Here is a 23,944-nt window from a genome sequence, read left to right as displayed (position 1 = left end):
CCCTGTTTTGCAACAGATCAATCGTCAGCGACGCTTGCGTTTGTGCCATACCTTACAGCCTTGGAATTTGAGAAACTGGAGACGAGTGTGGTTTAGCGATGAATCGCGATTTCTTCTTCACCGGCGAGATGGAAGACAACGTGTTTATCGTCGTCGAAATGAGCGTTTTGCCCCACATTGTGAATTGACAATTTCGGTGGCGGTTGTGTCATGGTGTGAGGCCATCTGAATTGGTTGTGGTTCAGGGAAATTTGACAGTAAATCGCTACATGAATCAATTCTTCAACCTCATCTTCTTCCAATCATTGGCCGCCAGAGTGAGGTGTTTTAACAGACAGGACAACGCTCCACCTCACACAGCTCGTGTCATGGTAGACTACCTCATAATGCCAACATCGACGGCTTGCCCTGGCCGTCGAGATCGCGTTACAAGGAGAATGGCGCAGAATTCTGCAGGTCAGAAATTATACACTTATCCAGTCAGTGCCGAGGAGATGCAGAGCCGAGATTGCTGCCCGGGGCGGTCAAACGAGGTACTGAGTTCAGCGCCACCTCGTTGCCTTTCGTGACATGACAATGAACAGTTTTCTATGCCTTTGTACAACGACAACATGTGACTATCGAGCTCTAAAATTTCATATTTGTATCTATGATATTCAATTAAATATATCGACTTTATAAGGTATGATAAATTTACTAAAATATACCTGTGCGTTTCTTTTTGGAGAGTGTATAACGGTCAGGGAAATTGAATCAACGTTCAACACGAGCGGTACACACGTTACTGGGTAGACGTGCACGCACCTGTCTATAGTACACACGTTACTGGGTAGACTTGCACAGATATCAAGAACGATCAGACACAGGCTACGGGTGTACCAGGGATTGTGTAGGTGACAAGGAAGATCAGACACATGCTACGGGTGTACCAGGGATTGTGTAGGTATCAAGGACGATCAGACACAGGCTACGGGTGTACCAGGGATTGTGTAGGTATCAAGGACGATCAGACACAGGCTACGGGTGTACCAGAGATTGTGTAGGTATCAAGGGAGATCAGACACATGCTACGGGTGTACCAGGGATTGTGTAGGTATCAAGGGAGATCAGACACAGGCTACGGGTGTACTAGGGATTGTGTAGGTATCAAGGGAGATCAGACACAGGCTACGGGTGTGCTAGGGATTACGTAGGTATCAAGGACGATCGGACACAGGCTACGGGTGTACCAGGGATTGTGTGGGTATCAAGGAAGATCAGACACAGGCTACAGGTGTACAAGGGATTGTGTAGGTATCAAGGAAGATCAGACACAAGCTACGGGTGTACCAGGGATTGTGTAGGTATCAAGGAAGATCAGACACAAGCTACGGGTGTACCAGGGATTGTGTAGGTATCAAGGACGATCAGACACAGGCTACGGGTGTACCAGAGATTGTGTAGGTATCAAGGGAGATCAGACACAGGCTACGGGTGTACCAGGGATTGTGTAGGTATCAAGGGAGATCAGACACAGGCTACGGGTGTACTAGGGATTGTGTAGGTATCAAGGGAGATCAGACACAGGCTACGGGTGTACCAGGGATTGTGTAGGTATCAAGGGAGATCAGACACAGGCTACGGGTGTACCATAGATTCTGTGGATATCAAGGAAGATCAGACACACGCTACGGGTGTACCAGGGATTGTGTAGGCATCAAGGAAGATCAGACACAGGCTACGGGTGTACCAGGTATCGTGTAAATAAACACAACCAATTTACAACACATGTCCATTACACAAGGAGTAATCCATAGAAGACATACACAATAATGAACCTGTACCGAAATAATGACATTGTTATTTGACACAGTTCGATCGAGGCGACCCTCTATGCTCTGTAACTGGCACATTGAAGCATATGTTCATGTAGTTATAGTAATAAAGTTATGCATTGACATCATTGCACAAAATATACACAACTACACACATTTAAATTCTAGCTTATATCATGATGTACTAGAATAGTTTATTTACGGTTATGACGTTACTTTTCAGTAACATACATACGATTGAAACACACTGACATGGTGATGGGTGTGCCCCGAGGTGTGATCTGTGCCCCGAGGTGTGATCTGTGCTCTGAGGTGTGATCTGTGGTGTGATCTGTGATCTGTGCTCTGCGATGTGATCTGTGGTGTGATCTGTGATCTGTGCTCTGAGATGTGATCTGAGCTCTGAGGTGTGATCTGAAATGTGATCTGTGCTCTGAGATGTTTTCTGTGCTCTGAGATGTGATCGGTGCTGTTGGATATAATCGGTGCTGTGAGATGTGATCTGTGCTGTGAGATGTGATCTGTGATGTGAGATGTGCTCTAAGATATGCTCTAAGATATGATCTCTGTCCTGAAATGTGCTCTGATTGTTGTGAAGTGTAATGGCTGACGTGCTAGTAGCTTTCATCGTAGCTCCCATACTTTAACAGTGGCTTACGACAGTCACAGGGATACGATGGCTTTGTGGAACGGGGCCTGATCTTCATGGATGGATGAGTTACTATTCCTTCGCCAACAGCAACAGGGAACACTGTAACCGACGCCAGTCACTACACTGCAACTGTCATCAAGGATTAGGCTGCACCAGAGGCCATATACATCATCGGTCTCTGGTGTATGGTCTCTGGCTGAGTGGGGACGACTGTGGCTCAGTCGTCTAGGGCGCCGCAATTGCAGCAGTGCTGAGACGCCATGATATTCCTGGAATACTGTTCAAAGTGGTGTTAAAACCAACTCACTCGCTCACTCTACCTACGCAGAACGTGTATGTACAAACGTCATGTCCATAACGTACAATGATGCAGTGATCTCCAGTCAAGAACATAACGTACAAGGATGCAGTGATCTGCAGTCAAGAACAACATAACGTACAAGGATGCAGTGATCTCCAGTCAAGAACAACATAACGTACAAGGATGCAGTGATCTCCAGTCAAGAACAACATAACGTACAAGGATGCAGTGATCTCCTGTCTAGAATTACATAACGTACAAGGATGCAGTGATCTCCTGTCAAGAACAACATAACGTACAAGGATGCAGTGATCTCCAGTCAAGAACAACACAACGTACAAGGATGCAGTGATATCCAGTCAAGAACAACATAATGTTATTCCAAAGAGTACCTCAGAAGATTCACTATTTCCTCGCAGTAATAATTCCTTTTAGCAACAGTGACATATTCCTCTAACCTTCTGTGACCTTCCCTTCTGCTCATGTCAAATGTGTTCAAGGACAGGAGGTGTTTCACTATAGTCACGTTACCTCCCTTACATGCCAACATCAGGCAGTCCATGCTATCTCCATCAGTAAGTGACAGATCAGCTCCCTCAAACACAAGAAGATTATAAACATCATACTGTCCTCTTTCAGCTGCCATCATAATTGCTGTTTGTTTCAATGCCCCCCATCGTTTGTTGATGTCAAATGTTTTCAAGGACAGGAGGTGTTTCACGATATACACGTTACCTCTCTTACATGCCAACATCAGGCAGTCCCTGTTGTCTTCATCAGTAAGTGACAGATCAGCTCCCTCCAACACAAGAAGATTATAAACATCATACTGTCCTCCTTCAGCTGCCATCATAACTGCTGTTTGTTTCTGTGACCCCCATCGTCTGTTGATGTCAAATGTTTTCAAGGACAGGAGGTGTTTCACTATAGACACGTTACCGCCCTTACATGCCAGCATCAGGCAGTCCATGTTGTCTTCATCAGAAAGTGACAGATCAGCTCCCTCCAACACAAGAAGATGATAAACATCATACTGTCCTCTTGCAGCTGCCACCATAACAACTGTTTGTTTCAATGCCCCCCATCGTCTGTTGATGTCAAATGTTTTCAAGGACAGGAGGTGTTTCACAATATACACATTACCACTCTTACATGCCAACATCAGGCAGTCCCTGTTGTCTTCATCAGTTAGTGACAGATCAGCTCCTTCCAACACAAGAAGATTATAAACATCATACTGTCCTCTTTCAGCTGCCATCATAACTGCTGTTTGTTTCCGTGACCCCCATCGTCTGTTGATGTCAAATGTTTTCAAGGACAGGAGGTGTTTCACTATTAACACGTTACCTCTCTTACATGCCAACATCAGGCAGTCCCTGTTGTCTTCATCAGTAAGTGACAGATCAGCTCCCTCCAACACAAGAAGATTATAAACATCATAGTGTCCTCTTTCAGCTGCCAACATAACTGCTGTTTGTTTCTGTAACCACACTCGTCTGTTGATGTCAAATGCTTTTAAGGACAGGAGGTGTTTCACTATAGACACGTTACCTCCCTCACATGCCAAAATCAGGCAGTCCCTGTTGTCTTCATCATAGTGTGTTCTTTCAACTGCCATCATAATTGCTGCTTGCTCCCACAAACCCATTCGTCTGTTGATGTCAAATGTTTTCAAAGACAGGAGATGTTTCACTATAAAGACGTTACCTCCCTCACATGCCAACATCAGGCAGTCCATGTTGTCTTCATCAGTAAGTGACAGATCAGCTCCCTCCAACACAAGAAGATTATAAACATCATACTGTCCTCTTTCAGCTGCCATCATGACTGATGTTTGATTCCTCAACCCCGCTCTTCTGTTGATGTCAATTGTTTTCAAGGACAGGAGGTGTTTCAGAATAGCCACGTTACCGCCCTTACATGCCAACATCAGGCAGTCCATGTTGTCTCTATCAGTAAATGACAGATCAGCTCCCTCCAACACAAGAAGATAATAAACATCATACTGTCCTCTTTCAGCTGCCATCATGACTGCTGTTTGATTCCACAACCCCGCTCTTCTGTTGATGTCAAATGTTTTCAAGGACAGGAGGTGTTTCACAATAAACACGTTGCCTCCCTCACATGCCAACATCAGGCAGTCCCTGTTGAATATATCAGTAAGTGACAGATCAGCTCCTTCCAACACAAGAAGATTATAAACATCATACTGTCCTCTTTCAGCTGCCATCATAACTGCTGTTTGTTTTTGTGATCTCATTCGTCTATTGATGTTTAATGTTTTCAAGGACAGGAGGTGTTTGACTATAGACACGTTACCTCCAACACATGCCAACATCAGGCAGTCACAGTTGTTTCCATCAGTTAGTAACAGATCAGCTCCCTCCAACACAAGCAGATTATAAACATCATACTGTCCTCCTTCAGCTGCCATCATAACCGCTGTTTGATGCCCCCACCCTCCTCGCATGTCTATGGTTATGTGTTCACATGTTAGTAGATACTCTACAACTGATACATGGCCGTTGCTAGATGCTATTTGGAAAGCGTTCACATTGAAAACATTCTGGAGAGTAAGATCTGCTTTGTGTGAAACAAGGAACTTGAGGATTTCACCCTGCCCTGACTCAGCACACACCATAGCAGGGGTGTTTCCTGTACTATCGCGGTCATTGATCAGGTGTTGAAACTTCTCAATGATAACATTTACTATATCTTTGCTTCCTGATTTACATGAAAGATGAAGACAGTTGTAACGATCTTCGTCTGTCACTGAAACATCAGCTACTTCTTGGAGGAGGAAGTTGAACACACCTAACTGTCCTGCCTCAGCAGCGATCATCAGCAGAGTCTTCTCTCCCTTTGTCCTCCTGTCTACATCATATTCCCCACGTTGTTTGAGTACAGCAGCAATATGTTGCAGGTGCCTGAGATTGCCATGTTCTGTACAGCCTATGATACTATCATAGAAGTCAGCGAGTACAGAATGTGAAAGACTTCCCTCTCTACACATCAGTGACACTGAGTGTTTAAACAGTGAATGGTTAGTTGACAGTGAAACCCAATACAGAAAACATTCACCTGAGCTCTTATCTTTTCTATGAAGAACAGTTGGCAAGTCTGCCGTCATCTGTGTCAAGAAGTCGGAGGCTATTTGAACACAGCTGAATACAGGGTGACTTACTGTCCATCTGAAGCACCCTTCTCGGACGCCCTCCATCAATCTGCTGATCACTAACGGGTGGAGACTTGAGGTGATGTAGATCATGTTTGTGACATCATCAGTGTGGGTTGTCTGCTGGTGATCAGCCTTGTTCAGCCTCACTCTTTCATATAAAAACTGCAGGGAACAATGTTCCAGTAACAAATCTTCATTGAGATTCCCCAAGGCACATGCTGCAGCATCATAGATGGATGGATGAGAGAAGCAGGCTACATGATTCTCCACTGTACAGTAGGTGCCGGTAAAATTGCTGATCTCCCTGCCAATGTCTGTCCGAGTGCAAGACACGATATCCTCCTTTACAGCCTGAAACAGATCAGTGAGACTCTTCTCCTTCCCCTTAAAAGAGGCAAGGTTCAATTTCCCTCCACACAGGACGAGGAGAACTAGAGCTGCCGACCTGCTGCTGCCTTCACGGACAATGGTGTCAAGGTCTCCTCTCAGGTAGGTCACAGGTTTCTGGAAGAAGTCAATAATGTTGTGCATCTGGAAGGCTGGGTTGGTACAATACAGTTGACAGATCAGAGGAAATCCAAACATGCTGTCTTGTAATCGAGTGATGGTGTTCTTGTCCTCATTGGAGATATTACATTTTTTACTTCTTTTCTCGAACAAATTCATAATAGATTCCTTCTCCTCAATTGTCAGGCCGGTTTTGGTCATGTCAATGACACTTTCTGGCTTAAAGAGATTTACCTTGAACTGGTGCATTCTTCCACGTCCTTCATTCCAGTTGTAGCTTCTGGATGTGAAAATTAAGAGGAGCTTGTGAGGGCTTTTTGGCTTCTCATCTGCTTGAGTCTTGTCTTGCTTATTCTTCCAATCTCTCTTCTTCTGGGCTGCTTGTTCTTGTTGGAATGAAGTGTTTACCAAACCATCAACCAGGGCAATCAACACTTTATGAATTTTCTCCGAACTTGAAGGAAATGCTACAGAACCAAATATATCATCAAACACAACCAGCATGTCACATGTTCGTTGAATGATTGTATCCACATCAAAAACTTCAATATTTTCAACAAATACAACTTCGTGTTTTTTGTGGAGATATTTCTCACATATCTTGAGAGCAGTGCATGTTTTCCCTTCTCCAGGAGCTCCACAAATTGCCACATGGTTGTGCCTTTCCAGAAGTTCTTCTGCTTTATGAAGAGTGTGAGTTTCCTTAAACACTTCATTCAGCTGCTTGATCCTGATGCCAAGAGACGCTGAAAAAGACATCAGAGCATTACACTACATCATCACAGAATTATGAAACTAGAAACCATTATTTTTAAAACAAAGAAACACTCAAAGAAAAGAAAACAGCGTCATCACTATCCCCAACCAAGGGTTACCTTAGAGTTTCTTTTCTCTTCGTGGCAGGGGATAAGTATGTTTGCAATATGTACACACAATCTACTTCAAACAAAGAATGTGCAGTGTGTGGGGTTACATTGTAAAGTATAGAATTCATATTTACGAAACTTGTGCTTTCGAATCCAACCTGGGATATTGCCATTATACCAAAGGATGTTAACAGAAAGTGCCTTGCATTCAATTGAAAGCACTTAATTTTCAAATATTCAGTCTGTTCCTATCATATACAAAACATCGTGCAAAGGTTAAGGACACACTTGGGTAACCACATAGAGCGCCCTCGATTTGACATAATTATCAAAATCCGATATATTTGATATCAATATACTTACCCTGCTCGCCTTTTCATGAACACCTGGTATCATTATATAGTCGGAATGGTACAATCGACTGCTTTATGCAGAGTTTCTATTGGATATGGAAAGGGTTTTGTCGCTTTATGTACATATATACAATGCAATCTCTTGCTGTAAAACCAAAACGTAATCCCAACGGAGATCTCCCACCAAGAGAGGGGAGAGAAAACACCAGCAAGAAACAATTTGCCCAAACACGGCTACCACCTGGCATCACGTCACCCAAGGTGTTGAGCGAATCAAGTTCATTCCAAAGAAGGTCCCTTCGGGGAAAAGCAGAAGGGGTGGTAACATTGCCTCAGTAATGTAGGATAAGTATATAATATATCAGATATTGATCAATTTTGACTTATCCTGCATTACATATATTGCAAGTGTATTCCCACAGGAAGGTGGTGGGGAAACCTTCAAAGGGTCTTGGCTGGCAATTGACTAAGCCTGCTCTTCAGTGACTTGATCTGTCAGATGAATCAGCATATCGCTGATTAGGTCGCAAAAACAATCAAATAGACGCCGGCAGTTCATTGTATAGCTTCTTCATTAGTTATTATAAACAAAAGAAGGAAGAAGAAATCGTATGCCTGTGATTAGATACAGAAGTAGGTGAGATGTGTGACTCACCTCGACTGTCACTCCCAGTGTTAACATCAACACAATCTGACGGTGGGGGAAACAGGGATAGTGCCTAGTGGTGCACTATCAGCGACGTCCTGGGTTGGGGTTAAGCTGTCCTAACACCAATGACCCAAAATTGTGATGCCTCCTACATCTCTACTGACAGTTCTTGCAGAAGAGTGTGTCAGATTTCCAAAAGCATCCCGCCATTACCAAAGCCACAGTGCAGTTGCCATGTGGCGTCATCGTAAATGCTCTGATTTCATTGGGATTGTTTGCTTCAGGAGGAAGTTTATTTGCTGCTGAGTACTTCTGAAGAATCGTAGACCAGAGCGAGAAGCTGATCATGATTTTAGACACTTCTGACCAGCACATTAAAGTCGGAATATAGAGGCACTTTCTCATACGATGGAGTTGTCCAGTGAGGTTGGGCCGTAATACTCTAATTGGACATAGCAGCAATTCTGCTTCATCATCAGATTCTGCTATAGGTGATAATGGCAGGATGCTGAAACGCCGATCTGGTTGACAAGGAAGTTGTTTATATTGCTTTTAATTGCCAACAGACACCCAGATGTACTGCATTATGACGAGACAGTTCAAACAGTGACCTGTGAAGATCTGGGATAGAATAGGTCTTCAGAGACCCATGCTTGCTGTAGGCGACGAACGGGATCTGGTGGTCTGGTTCGCTGAATTGGTTGATGCATGTCATCGTATCCCAAAAGCCCGTGGATCGATGATCATGATGTCAATCACTGGATTGTATGGTCCAGACTCGATTTTTTTTTACAGATCACCGTCATATAGCTGGAAGATTGCTGAGTGCGGCGTTAAACAACAAACAAACAAACAATCATGTCGCGGTTGTGTTGCAATGCCTGTCCAAAACAGGTGGACAAAACTTCTGCTTTAAGACTTCAAGTTTGTAGGCTTTGAACATGAGTTTGAGTTTGGTTATGTGTGTATGTGTGTAGCCTTTTAGATGACCCGTTCCATACAAGTACACTAGGAAGTGGTCGATGAACAACATGGTAGCCTTCATAGGAGATTTGTCATGACCCTGACGGAAAGACTCAAATGACAATGATGAGAAGCCTCTTGAGTAGCCTTTGGATATCAAATCTGCCTCCTTATGGTCAAGGCGGGAAGATGGTGATTGAGGCTGGCTGTGAATACATCTGTGTTCGGGTATCCAAGATGTCAGACCAAAGGCGTCTGTTCGAAGCATCCACTCTGTGGATGATGGCTTTTCTGGTCTTGACCAGGCGTCTACTGGGACGTTAGCAAAACCCAGAATATGGTAGACTCTGACTGTCACCAGCCTGAGTGATGCCAAGTGTGTTTCAGGATGTACAAGACTACCTTGCTGTTGTCCATCGAAAAGCTGATGCAAATGTTGTATTGTTAAACTGACAGCTTCCAACTCCAAGTTGTTTATGTGCCAGCTGGCTTGAATGTCAGGCCATAGGCTAGAGGTCGTCTGCTCCCCACCTCTCCAAAGAGATTCCTCCAAAGGCGTTCAATGGAAGTGTCCACCATCAGATCAAAACGTAAAGTATTAGATGGAGGACAATCAAGCGATTTTCATCGTGTCTGAGGTAAGGTTGGAGAAACATTTGAAACGGCCGTAACTGAAGGCAATCCAATAGCATCAAGTCATGTGCCGATTGTCAAGATACGTATGAAGACTTGACAATCTTTCAGGAGCAGTAGACCCTTTAATCCCGGGGGTATCGGCTCCTGAACCTTGTACCACTGTTCTACGGTCACTTTTAGAAGGCCTGCTGCTCTGTTGAAGTGATAGCTGATGAAAGTTAATGCCCATGTTGGAGTCAGGAGTCAGTTGTGAATAAGTTTATCATCCAGTCCAGTTGAAATAACAAATGTCGAGGTACGCCGTGATGGGTTTCGTCACTCGCATAAAAATCCACCGGGCTGTGGAAATGTCAAATGGTAAAATACTCATGTAATTCCTGTCTGACAGACGAATAGGGATACGGAGGTACGCATCCTCAAGGTCGATACTACTCATGAACTCCCTCGGTTGAACAGGATCCTGAGAGCTGCCAACATGATCATCTCCCGTTAATCTCTGTTGAAGATGGCCATGTAGTGGATCATTCACATTTTGTTTGAACCCTTCTAGGGGACTAGGAACACGGGGGAAAAAAACCCTGCGTCAATGCGCCTGTTTTTCCATTTGGATGTCTATGTTGAGCCTGTAACTTCGACGTAGTTGATGTTGGGTTTCCAAGAAAGATTCTCCAAAACCGCGAGCTTCTCCCTTCTACCAGTCCTGGCTCCTCACAGACGTTTACCTTTGCCTGTACTCAGCTGAGAAGAACGACCTTATACTAGAAGACCAACCCATGGTCCCGTGACCAAATAATGGAAACAAAGGTCTGAAAGTGTTTTTGAGTTTCCTGATGTATACTGAACAATTTTGACTTGGGCTGCCCGGTTGAAAATCCTGGGCATTTTGGGGAAGGGTCAACAAAGATCAAACAGGGGTCAAAATTCAAAATTGTGTAGATATGCATATCAAATTACTCGTCCAGTCATAAGGAACTGGAGCTATGGCCAAAAACGTTGAAAGGTCAACGCGCTTTTGGCAGTCGGTGAAATTCACAAACACAGTTAACATTGTCCGATAGTCATGATTTTAGTGTCTAATCATATGTTTTCTGACATGACAAATTCAACCAAGCAGCTTTTAAAAGTAAAAAGGGTAACCTTGACCTTGAAAATAGAAAATGGTTGGCTGCACGAAGAATGCTTCAGCAAAGTCACAGGATCCTTGGCCAATGATGCAGCATATTTCAGAATCCATTGTCCAGTAATGCTTTTCTAACGTTACTTTAGTGCACAGTTTATCATCCTACACTGTGTCATACCAATCAGATGCAGGGTCGGAATCACTGTCACAATCCCTGCGCTATTGGCCAAGGATCCTGTTTCCAATGACTTTGCTGAAGCATGACAATTCTTCGTGCAGCCCTTTTGGCAACCATTTTCAATTTCTTGCTGTAATCCCTGCCCATACCATAACGCTGCCGCCCCCGCACCGATCTTCTTCCATGACACAATGATTGACGTAACGTTCACCTCGACGTCGGTACACTCGAACCCGTCCATCGCTGTGGCTGAGGTGAAAACGAGACTCATCAGTGAATAGAACTTGTCCCCACTGCATGGCCGTCCAGCGTAGATGCTGTCTGCACCACTGTAGACGTGCTTGGCGGTGGATTCCTGTCAAAATGGGACGTCTGGCGGGTCTTCTGGCGACAATCCCTGCACATCTGAGGTGGCGACGTACGGTTTGTGAAGATATTCGTCGAAGGCCAGGGTTGCTTCTTGCAGTCACTGTTGCTGGCTGGAATCGATTCCGTAGGTGTGTTCGAATCCAGTTGTCTTGTCGATTATTGGTTATGCGTGGCCTGCCACTTTGAGGATGGTCACTGACTGCATTCGTCTGTTGCCAACGTTGCCATAAACACCAAATAGTGTTTCTGTGGACGTTAAATTGTCTTGCAACATCACATTGACTCGATCCTGCTTCAAGCATACCAATGGCTCGCAGATCTCATTTTCAGAAAGGCGTGGCATTTCATTATGTTGATTGATTGCGTAATGTTGTTGTTTTTCTGAGTGGTTGTTGTCAGCACCATGTTAAACAATTCATATGGAATCCCGTTAACGCACATGTTTTTATACCCATTCTTGGGTAGTGAAATGCATGGGGCTTGCATAAAAGTTAACCTTTGCATGGAATGCATGCATTTCTGTAGCAGTTGAGTTTTTGTTACTTGATTCCATACATATACTACAATATTGAAAACCAAACTTTACCTGTTTGAAAAATACACTAAAATATTGGTGTCACAGGAACTTTTGTTGTTGAGTATATGTAAAGTTAAAAACTATGACATTTACCTTGTGATGCACAGCCTTGATGTCCGTGATTGCTAACTGAAATGTAAGAGATGTTGGACAGGTCATACTGGGGTACTGAACAACCTAGAACAGGGAAACAACGTCAGAGGACTTGGGCAGGTCATACTGGTATACTGAACAACCTGGAGCAGGAACACAACGTTAGAGGAGTTGGACATATCGTACATGTGAAACAATGTCAGAAGCGACTGGTAGCAATGGGTTACAAATAGCAGATTTATAATCAAGGACAGGCTGAGAGATTTGTCTGTGAAAAAGGTCGAAGCAGAATAATAGTTGAGTTAGTCTTGACCGGAGAAAAGTGCACAAGTTTTTCATCAAGCTGAATCCATGCTCAACCTCTTTAGTGGAAGAAAGGATAAGCAGTGTAGGAGATGCGTCATCTTTGGAAAACACTCACCAAGGACACTATCTTTGCGAACAGCCTGATACAAATCATTCATCTTGAATTCACTTATCATGATTGTTAAATATATATAGGTTCCGCAAAATATTTAGCAAGGCAGACCATCTGCAACATCATCTGGGAAGTACACCAAAAGCTTGAGTGAGGGAGTGAGTGAGTATGGTTTTACGCTGCTTTTGGCAATACTCCAGCAATATCACGGCGGGGGACACCAGAAATGGACCCGAAAGCTTGAATCATATAAAAGTCTGGAAGGTAATTTAAGGTACCGACGTTTACTACAATATCTGAAAAACTATCGGACCTACTCCAGTCAAAGTTGGTATTAGATTATTAAACAGTCATACATTACTGGATATTACATTTAAAGACAATCGGTGCATGAATAAAAAATCTGTGTCTATTTAGCTTTCACTATATTTCATCAACAACCGGACCTGTTGTCACGGGTGGAACGAGCATTCATTGTAACAACCATCTGCATAATGCTACCCCTGCGTCACAGGGCCATATGACACAGTTCAACCAATCAACTCAACTCGAAAGGTTGCACGGGAATCACGCACGTTGAGACGCCCAACGCTAACACCGTATTCGTGCATGCGTGATTCCCGTGCAAGTCGTTCACACTTTCAGTTGTTCAGTTGTTCAGTTTGAGTGATCTGATCTTGCAGTTGTGTACATTCCTTCTTTCAACAACATTTACTTCGAAGGGGATACTGATAACACAGCCAAAGCATGGCTTGATATATTTTAAGTCACGATATTTATGAATGAAAAAAGGCTCCAGCCTGACTAGTAGGGGGTTGTCAATTGTGTCTATATTTCACAATCAACGGCGAATGACGTTGAAAAATTCCCAAATTTGAATTAATATATTCCCAATTTCGATCACTCAATCTGAACATTTCAGTTACAAATCTCTGTGGAAGTGTGAATGACTTCCGATATTGTGATTTAAAACATCCAACGATGAGAATAGCTTTCGGTTTTGATCGCTGGCATAAAATATTGTGTGTACAAGACGGGCATCTTTTCTTTTCTTATTTTGCCCTTGCCCCTCCTTTACAGCTGTCACTGACACCAGTCAGACTCAGTTTTGTAGAGTTTCACTGCTTTAGTACAGGGGCGTACAGTGAAAATTCAGATAGAACAAGGAACCGAAACATGTTTATTTCACAGTGGGGATACAGGCGTTGTTGGGTTCAAAGAGAGGTGGTGTTTGTCTTTTGAAGTTGACTATGCGCTTATATTGCCATTAGTTGACGACATTCCAAACAGGCGACTTGTTTATCAAATATAGTATCTAGCAAGAATAGATATAGTATTCGCTCATGACTTACCAAATATGTTGCCTTGTCCTACAATGTTGCAATTGTCGGCTGTGCCTCCAGCCATTCCTATCACTGTCTTCACATCCTTCTCTTCCCTCTGGGTGGTCTGAGGTGAACCAACATTCCGATTCCTGGCACCTTGGGCTGTCATATGTAACAAAAAAGATATGACAGAAGCTTTCATAGATGCTTTCCATCTAAAACTTAGGATATCTCCAGTGGAAACTGACAACTATCATGATGAGACAAAACGATGAACGTTCATGTTAATTATTGTATTTTCGTTAAAGATAACTGTCTTGTTTTGTTTGTTCATAAGTCGCTACGCTGAATCGGAGCAGAGCTTAATAAAGCTTTGTTCTAAGGTCCGATGAATCTTGCATGAAGGTTATGTAGGGTTACAGCTATCTCTGCCCTACCCTACCCTACCCTACCCTACCCTACCCTACCCTACCCTACCCTACCCACCCCACCCCACCCCACCCCACCCCACCCCACCCCACCCCACCCCACCTCACCTCACCTCACCTCACCTCACCTCACCTTACCTTACCTTACCTTACAAAATAACGAATTGCATTGGACAAAAGTTTTGTCACTGATGCGTCAAATTTGGAAATGTCCTCCACATGTCTACCATAAAACCATGTAACTTCTGAGCAAGAGTCATATTATGCTCTTTGAAATCTCCGATTGTACCTTAAAGCTTGTGTAATGTAGACACCAAAGCCTGGATTTGCTGGAATATTGCTGGACATTAAGGGAAAGTTGAAGTTTTCCATTATGTCACTCTGTATCTTTATGCATAGGTCTAAATATGCAATAAATGAGACGGTTTCATGGGTCCCTTATATTTGTTTTTCAGGGGATAAATCAGTAAAAGGAAATTGGCTAATTGATGGTTATTGAACGATATCGGATCATCGATATACCTGAAGATAAAAAGCACCTTTGCCAATTTACTTTGTTTTGACTTTGCCAATCTGAGGAGAAATTTCCGATTTATATGCATGAAGAAACAGATCAGCAAAAGGGGAACACAAATGGTGGCCATAGGCCAAATTCCTGCCTAAATGTCTTACTCAAACAATTTACAAAAACGTTATGATTTCACAAATTGTTTTCTCAGTAAACTTCAGATGCCATTTGTTTTCATGTTTGACAAATTTTGCTGTACCTCAGAAAATAGAGATGTAACTGTTTTTACCATGCTTTGTAACAAAAGCCCCATGGGTCAGCATTCATAACGATCGTGATCCCGATTGGCTGCTCACGTTGTCTTGGTCCACATTTGAATAAGGCTAAAAAAATATATTCTTGGTTCTCAGGCACCGCCGCATCATCACAGTTTCGTTTATATTTCCATTTTCCCAAAAGAATAAATCCTTCAATATTCGGCGTCTCGAACACAAGACCCCAACAGTGAAATGCTACAAAACTTAAAAACAATGCGATCCAATACAGCGTGCAGTTACTTCCCTTTTCATGCGCACTGCTTTTCTGCGCAACTTGTGTGTTATGGTGGCAATAGGAGTTTTTGTCCTTGTTTAGCTGTAAGCTAATTGGTCATTGAAACATGAAATTTGCTATACAATATCATTAGACATGATGATGTACAAATTCAATGGTATTTGTGTACTGTATGCGGGACAATGTTTCATACCCAGAGGTTAAGATTTACAATTACATGTGTATTTGTCTTGTAAAATAAGCGGGAAATCGATGCTAATTTATATACCCAGTCTATAAAGCAAATCGGTATGAAGCATGTCATCAGTGCATACAAAATCCCTACATTTACAAAAAAAACGTATTGTCTTTCGCAGAAAAAAATGACATCATATCCCTTCAGCGAATCCAGGGAAACGAACATATTGCAATGAACTTGGTCAATACAAATTTGAAATTTGAGATAAAACATCACAGGACATGATGATTTACCGATTAAATTGTATATCCTGTTCTGACTGGCATTGTTATGCAGAGATTAAGATTACCGTGTGTATTTTCTCAAAACCTAAGCCGGAAGTAGCAATCAGCTGTACACATGTTTCTCGGAATCTACCGGTGATACGATAAAAAAACACGAAATAATATAACTGATTTTGATACATGAGCAGAAGAATTGTATCTGAAACTATATTTTATCAGGAATAATTTATTCCAATATCATGTTATTTTAGTTGCAGCTTTACTATTATCTATATATATGTGATATAAATTATTAACCATAAAGCGTAGCACTTTGGTACAGCTGATCGCTATTCCCGGATATGTTTTTTGTATGGAACGCTTTGACCAATCACCGTCGATGCTCCCGCGCCCGCGATTGCTAAAACCTTTTGTTGACATATAATAGTCAAACTACAACAAATATGACTTTCAGCAAGTCAATGTATGGCATTTATGATATATATATCCATTCTCTATCCACTAAAGTTTGTTTCAAGGCGCCAATAGCGGTAACATGACCGTGGTTGCTGTAAATAACGGTGAGTTGTGCGATCTTCCGATCACTTCGTATATGACTTGGCCGAAATGAGCTGAAACAATATTGAATGAAATTTTCAATACAATTAATAAAATAGAATACAAACTTAAGTTCAGATATATAATTAACTCTTTTTTTACAACCACTACAGTGTAATTACATGATTAATTATCGTTCTTCAGTGCGGACTTGTTGTACGCAATGTTAAGTAGTTTGGAATGGTTAAGTGACGTTGTGAGGTTGTGATGATGCCATAGAGGATTAACCACTGTGTTCGGTTGTTACCAAAAAATCTACACACGAGTGATTAATCTGCCACGATTAGAACGACGCTTTGTCGAGTTCTAATCGTGGTAGATTAATCACGAGTGTGTAGATATTTCGGTAACAACCGAACACAGTGGTTAATCTTTTTTCTCCCATAACAATACGCCATAAATAGTCGAGCTCGTAGTTGAAGATTTCCCGTGTTTAGTAACCACTCAGGATACCCCCATCCTCGTTTTCGAATATGTTCAGTAAGACAACTGCACCATAAGGTAAAATGGATCTAGCGAAGACAATTCACACGAGTTTTCCGTGACAGGCAAGCCACTTGTTAGCCTTCATGTTATGTTTTTTTGTTAACTATTAAAAGTTGATGGGAGGAACGTTTTCAGAATTGTTAATGTGATTTGATATTTGTTGATGGCTTTGGATTACTCGGCCCCTAACTTTATTTACATTCGTCTTGCCGTGACTATCATTCTCAATGCACAACACTAAATAGGCAGTGATAGGTTCACCTTTTGAGTGTATGTAAATACATTATTCGTTTATTTGTCCATTAGAAACTAATGTAATAAAGCCAAATATGAGGAAATTAAATATTTTCTTTTTTGTAACATAATGTTAACAGAAAACAAGGGCCAGCAGGATTGATCAGGCAAGATTCTATTAACTCAGGCAACTGATCAGCTGATTACTGCTAGGTAAATCTTCTCAACTCCATCAATGAATTGCAATATTTTTAAACGAATTTTCGTCTTCAAAATGAACTTTACAGTGAATAATCTAATATGTAAAATTATGATGATTTCATATGTTGTCTTTTTTTGTCTTTTTTTTTGGTTCCTGAACATGGTGAGCAAAAAGAAATTATTTACTAATTCAGTGGATAATGTTTCTTTTGACCATAATATTTAACATCATATCACAAAAAATGTAACTTATGTTAAATGAGTTATCTAATTTTCCCATATGTGAGTATGACACAATGTGAAATTGACAAGGACAATACTTTATTGTGTGGGAAACATAAATACATAGGATATATGTAAACAATAAATTATCATTTCAATAGTTATACAAACATTGTAATACCCTTGTAATATTACGTTGTTATTTTACTGCTACAGTTACATCCAAACTTTTGTTCTTTCTTTTTTTTTATCAGATTATAAATTAAGAATTACTGATAATAGGTATTTAAAATTTAACATGTTTATTATCATGAAACCAAGACTCATAATAAGTATATATTTAGTGACCTGTTCATATGTGATTTTTTTTGTAAAAAGAATTTAAATTTAAATTTGTCATTGCTTATGTTAAGAAATGAGGTTAATGGTCAATGTTATAAGATGACCTCTTGTTGGTCGTTTCTTCATCATCCATAAATTTGAGTTTTTCTTTGCTTACCAAGTTCTGAAAATTTACACCTTACACATTAGAATAAATTAAGGTCTGTGATTAAAATAGTGACACAGCTTTCCACTCTCAGGCAGCCAATAAGATTGTGTAAAAAAAATAACCCCCTATAAACCATGTAATGGGAGAATAATCCAGAAAAATAACATTTCTTATTTCTTCATATGTCCAGCTTATCATCCAAAGAAATGCTGAATAATTATCATTAAAATTAAGCTAGCTATGCATATTGGAGTTCTTTATCTTCTATGATAATATAACAATTGCATTATTAAAGAACTGGTTTTTCAGTAAACATGGTAAATAATTAAAAAATCTTTGGTGTAAAAGAATATACATGTATGTGAGACAAACATAATTCTAATTCCTTTAATACTCTGTATTGTCTGTTAATTCTGAAAAAGATCACCCGTGATAGTGAGTTTTTACCTAAAACTGATAATATGAAATTAATTTTGAGATGATTTCATCCTTTCCAAAATACCAAATATATTTTAAGATGCATAAATGTTAATCATAATTGAAAAAAAATATTGTTTTTGAAAAATATTCCTAATAAGGTTGATTGGTGCCCACCATCTTTATCTTTATCATTTTGTCTGCTCCCTATAAGAAATCGAAATAGCTGAGAAAAAATATAAATACATGGATCTAGGTACTTCACTTAATACATTCAAGTTTAAACGTGGTAATGTTGTTGTTTTTTAAAAAGAGTTTCTTAATTGTCCTGAAATAGTATGTTTAAATAATTGAAGTCTTCAAGTTAAAAAAAACAAACAAATAATTATAGGCAAAAATGATTGCCTTAAATTGATCTGGATAAACTCCAACTGTTGAAAGGGGAAACAACTGTGGTGGTTGCAAAATATCTTCGTTGTGAGATGTTCGGTCCGGCAAAGGTTGATCGTTTAATGCATCCAAAATTGAGTATTGCTTTTAAAACAAATTATTGAAGGTGTTTATTTTGTTAAAATATGAAATATAAGACTCAATTATTTTAATATAACTATGAAATAGGTTTTTGACGCTGGGTTACACAAACTGATTTTTGTTTGAGAATGTTTTTGAATTTAAGGCATCAGCTCCTTGTTTGAAAAGATACCAGTGATAGTCCAAAACTCATAAAAACACATAAATCGTCATTAACAGGTAGGTTGTAAACATTTGGTGACAGTTGGAACAGATACTCAAATTACAGGAGCCATCATGCATTACAAGTGGATCTGAAGACATACTTTTATTTTATATTGGCTCGTTTTCTTAATTTTCATATAGTTTCAGCTCCTTCTGAAATCATCAGCCCGAGGCAAGGGAGTTAACTGACTGAATATCACCAAAACATATTTTGTCTATTAGGCATACATACCTTCATCTACATGTTCAATGTCTATATTTTCTGTATTCTCCACAGTGTTGCCTGCTTCTTCAGCCGTTTCTTGCGGGTTGTCTGTGGCAGTACCTGCAAGTTCCTTGTTTTCCCCATCTGGTGCCGTGTCATCGTCATTGTGTTTCACCCTGCGCTTTGGTGGTGTACATCCTCCATGCTCTGTGTGACTTTCATCCGTCTGTCCTTTACGTTTCTCCATCCCATTGATATTCAGTCACTAAGTATATTGTTCTATTTTATATCTCTGAACATTCTTCATTCTTTCCTGTCATTCACCAGTGTCTTGAATCTAAGATGTCATCAAACTCATCATCCTACAACAAAAACGTCTACATGTGTACAATGTTCATCTGTAGGACAGTCCTACACGTGGTCATTTGGTATTGGTGTATGAAGATTGAGAACTCTCTGCCACGCCACTGTAGCTAACCTGGATATGTAGTCAAATCGTTGTTTGCTTTCCATATGGTCAAAGTGCAAAGGTCAATTATTATTTTTCGTATTTTACGAAATAACAGAGACATACATATTAAACACTACACTACAGATGAACCAAATTAAATTAGATGTTTAAATAGCTGAGTAAAAGCCATAAATAGTCCTTTTTCCATGTGATTACCAATATGGGGTAACATCAAGATGTTTCTGTGAATATGTTTACAGTGCAATGAAATGCATTGTAAAAGGATTTAACAACATGGTCAAAGTGCAAATATGAAAATATCAACTATAGCAGTTAACATAACATATACACGTTGGGCCCCACTACCAACTACACATGTACTAAATTACATGACATTTAGAACAATAATGAGCGAGCAACATATGGCTTACACAGTGTTGTACTTATTAACGCTACTGTAAGAGACACACATCTAACTACACACTTCTACCAAATTACTTTTTTAACAATAATGTCCGAGTAATATAACAGCAATATTGAACAACGGATTCAAATCTCTTGAAGTAATTCAGGCATCATTATCATTCAGAAGAATCATGTGAACTTGAAGCGTCATTGGTACTGTGGTTTCTGGGGAGAATATGTTACCAGACGATGTCGTCTCAGGATGCCAGACAAGCAAGCCATGGCATCAGCTCAATTGAAAACAAGATAAGCACATAAAGCAAAATATGGCTCACTCTGCAACATCCAGTGGTTTGCGGCCACCATGGGAATTGCAGGCACAGACAGAAGCTAGCCACGCGCATCGCACAGTGAAGGGCTTGACTCATAAGAGTCATGGAACGGGACAGCCAGAACATTCACTCTGGGCACCACACGAACCAAGTGAGCATTCCGTTTGCACTATCGTTTCAAGCTGTGTTAGGTTGGTATATGAAAGACACACTGTTTAGAAAGATCACTTTGAAATGAATGACGTAAGGTGACATCAGATTGTGTGAACTAGTTTTATCCACATAGGGCGGGGCCATAATAGTACACCGCCGTATACCCAAGACTTTCGAAGTATATGATAGTATTTTAACATGAACAACTTACAGAGAGACTATCAATGGGATAATATCAGATCCTAATATTTGTTATAAGGGAATGTTTCATTTGTATTGGTATGTATTTTGCATATTTCAACTTTGTGTATTATTTCCACAGGCCTCCGTTCATATAATATATTAAAAAACTGGCATCTGAATATCAACTTGCCTTGCGTGATTTATTCACAAAACCACTGCAGTTATACGAATATATTGTGCTATGTACACGCTATAATCGAGTTCCTATGGCTCGTATATATTGATCGGTGACTTCATAAACATAGTGAAAATCTCTTTGAAATTTGTGTTAGGATGATAAATGGAGACACACTGTGTTTAGAATGGACATTTTCAAAGGAATGATGTGTGTAAGGTGACATCAGAGTGTGTGAACTAGTTCTATCCACATAGGGCGAGGCCACAAGAGTACACCGCCTTTTACCCAAGACATTAAACAACAACATTAAGATAGCAGTGGACAGAAACAGACCTACCCTAAACATGGAGACAATGTGGGAGTATATGATAGTATTAAACATGAACAACTTACAGAGAGACTATCACTGTGTGCGGCCAGTCCACCCGTCTGTACAACCAGGAAGTAACCAGTGATTTTACTTTCGTTGTCAAGTAGGTAGGGGAAGCAACTCTTACAGTTACAGTCTATTTTAGATCCATGCACACACCCCTTCTATACAGAACAGGTTCAATACCCCTGGCTTTAAAATGACATGTTTGTTTCGATAATTCGCCTCATGTTCTGTTTCTCATTAAGTTACCTTTCTCTGGCACATGTTAACCTAATCTGTACATACTGCTACTATTAGGGGTAGCTGTATATTAATGGTCTATGTGTGAGACCAATTCGAGGGACTCAAGTGCCATACTTACCACACAATACAATACACCCAGTAAAGTGAAAAATCCATTTTAGGTCATTTGTTTATTTCCTGTAAGGTATGAATAACTTTCACAAATTGAGGCACAAGCCATAGGTTTCAAGAGTCATATTTACAGTAAAGAATTCATGGAAGATGAGGTAGACAATTCCTTATTCCTTCTGACAAAAAAAATGTTAGGACTTAATTTCTATTTGAAATAAACTTGAAATAACGAGACAGAAACTAAAATAATCGAAAGTACGAGATAAGAATAGAAATTTCGCGTTTAATAGATTAATTTGAAATCACGGGAAAATATTCAAAATAATGAAAGTGAGTGAGTGAGTGAGTGAGTAAGTATGGTTTTACGCCGCTTTTAGCAATATTTTAGCAATATTCCAGCAATATCACGGCAGGGAACACCAGAAATGGGCTTCACACATTGTACCCATGTCGGGAATCGAACCCAGGTCTTCGGCGTGATGAGCGAACGCTTTAACCACTAGGCTACCTGACCACCCCCAAAGTAACGAGAAAAAACACAACATTTCGTGAAAATAACTGAATTAATGAGGAATTTCGATTTCGAAAATTACATTAATGACCACAGTGACACCATCGGCTTTCAAATGCAGGTCTTTGACGTTAACCACTTTCGTGAATCCAAGAGCACGGATAGGGTGCTGAAAATCCCGGAAACATAATCGGAGCGAGCCGTAAATCGAACCCAGGATCATAGGGGCGCAACTCTGCACAGCGAATTGCGGTGCCTCTGGCGACTGGCTCAGAAGAGTGATGGACTGTCCATACTGTTGGATCATCCGAAACAGTGTCTTCAAGCTAGTGTTCATGTCGGTGTGAATGTTTCCCCTACTGCTGACTCCCCTCCGTCACAACTACAGTATTTGTCAATTGTTCGGTTTCCAGTCTTCACCAGATGATTCTGGCTATGTAGTCAACAATTTAAAATGCCAAGTCATTTTAAAAATGACAGCCACTTAACAAACTCTAAAATGTTGTGAAAAACGTATGTTTTTATTTCCACGCCAGGTCTGGACAAACGCAGACCACCACAAAACATAAATCAAAACATAAATGCACGAGAAATGTCAGTCTTAAATACTTACTGAAACAGATTCAATAGAGAGTTTCAGTCAGGTGAGCTAATAATAGATCTTCTTGCCAACACCCTCATGTGTATTGATGGTTACTTTACACATACACTGAAAACACCCTCACAAACTGTGTTAGAATGGTAAAGGAAAGACACACTGTTGAGAACGGACATTTTCAAATGAATGACGTGTGTAAGGTGACATCAGAGTGTGTCAAACAGTTCTATCCACATAGGGCGGGGCCACAATAGTACACCGCCTTTTACCCAAGACTTTCAAAAATTAAACAACAACATTAAGATAGCAGCGGACAGAGATAGACCTACCCTCAACATGGAGACAGTGTGGGAGTATATGATAGTATTAAACATGAACAACTTACAGAGAGACTATCACTGTGTGCGGGCAGTCCTCCCGTCTGTACAACCAGGAAGTAACCAGTGTTTTGCTTTCGTTATCGGGTAGGTAGGGGAAGCAACTCTTACAATAACAGTCTATTTTAGATCCATATACACGTTCCTTCTGTACGGGTCAGGTTCAAACCTCCTTGCTTCACATTTACATGTTTGTTTTGATAATTTGTCTCATTTTTTCTGTTTCTCATTAAGTTACCTTTTTCTGGCACATGTTAACCTAGTCTGTGTAGACTGCTACTTTTAGGGTATTTATTATGGACTGGATGTGAGACTAATTCCGGTGACTCAAGTGCCATACTTACCCCACGGTACAAAACACCCAGTAAAGTGTCATACGTACCCCACGGTACAAAACACCCCGTAAGGTGAAATGTTTCTATTTCTAGTAAGTTATGATTAACTATCACGATCATAGGGATTCCCTGTCGTAGTCTGAGGGACAGCTGTCTTG

General features: G+C 40.6%; 1 protein-coding gene and 1 long non-coding RNA gene across 4 annotated transcripts in view; one reads left to right on the top strand and one right to left on the bottom strand.

Annotated features, from left to right (window-relative positions):
- The window catches only part of LOC125374886, a 67,104-nt gene extending 64,986 nt beyond the window's left edge, over positions 1–2,118 (top strand). The window contains exon 3 of the long non-coding RNA XR_007218780.1: positions 2,089–2,118. This is a non-coding gene — a long non-coding RNA (uncharacterized LOC125374886). The remainder of the gene's footprint in view (positions 1–2,088) is intronic.
- On the bottom strand, positions 1,793–23,591 carry LOC125374884 (serine/threonine-protein phosphatase 6 regulatory ankyrin repeat subunit C-like). 3 transcript variants are annotated; one of them, XM_048386583.1, is made up of 5 exons: positions 23,460–23,591; positions 19,564–19,898; positions 14,027–14,161; positions 12,257–12,292; positions 1,793–7,198 (listed from the first exon to the last, which is right to left on the bottom strand). In XM_048386583.1, the coding sequence occupies exons 2-5, from the start codon at positions 19,781–19,783 to the stop codon at positions 3,144–3,146; spliced, it is 4,446 nt and encodes a 1,481-aa protein (XP_048242540.1). In that variant the 5' UTR covers positions 19,784–19,898; positions 23,460–23,591; the 3' UTR covers positions 1,793–3,143. The 3 variants fall into 3 exon arrangements, with proteins under 3 accessions (XP_048242540.1, XP_048242541.1, XP_048242542.1); XM_048386584.1 differs by lacking the exon at positions 23,460–23,591 and adding an exon at positions 21,632–22,152; XM_048386585.1 differs by lacking the exon at positions 19,564–19,898.
- Positions 23,592–23,944: the final 353 nt, after the last annotated feature.

This window comes from Haliotis rufescens, unplaced genomic scaffold (genome assembly GCF_023055435.1).
Source record: "Haliotis rufescens isolate VD_foot unplaced genomic scaffold, xgHalRufe1.0.p SCAF_6, whole genome shotgun sequence".
Classification (NCBI taxonomy): domain Eukaryota; kingdom Metazoa; phylum Mollusca; class Gastropoda; order Lepetellida; family Haliotidae; genus Haliotis; species Haliotis rufescens.
This window is presented reverse-complemented; position numbering and strand designations above follow the sequence as displayed.

Bases quoted from the DNA above. Each gene is read 5' to 3' on its own strand.
- LOC125374884 (XM_048386583.1), bottom strand. From the start codon at position 19,783: ATGGAGAAACGTAAAGGACAGACGGATGAAAGTCACACAGAGCATGGA. The intron at 12,293-14,026 runs GTAAGTCATGAG...CTTACATTTCAG, and splicing joins AGGACAAGGCAACATATTTG to TTAGCAATCACGGACATCAA. The intron at 7,199-12,256 runs GTAAATGTCATA...TGTCTTTTTCAG, and splicing joins TCAAGGCTGTGCATCACAAG to CGTCTCTTGGCATCAGGATC.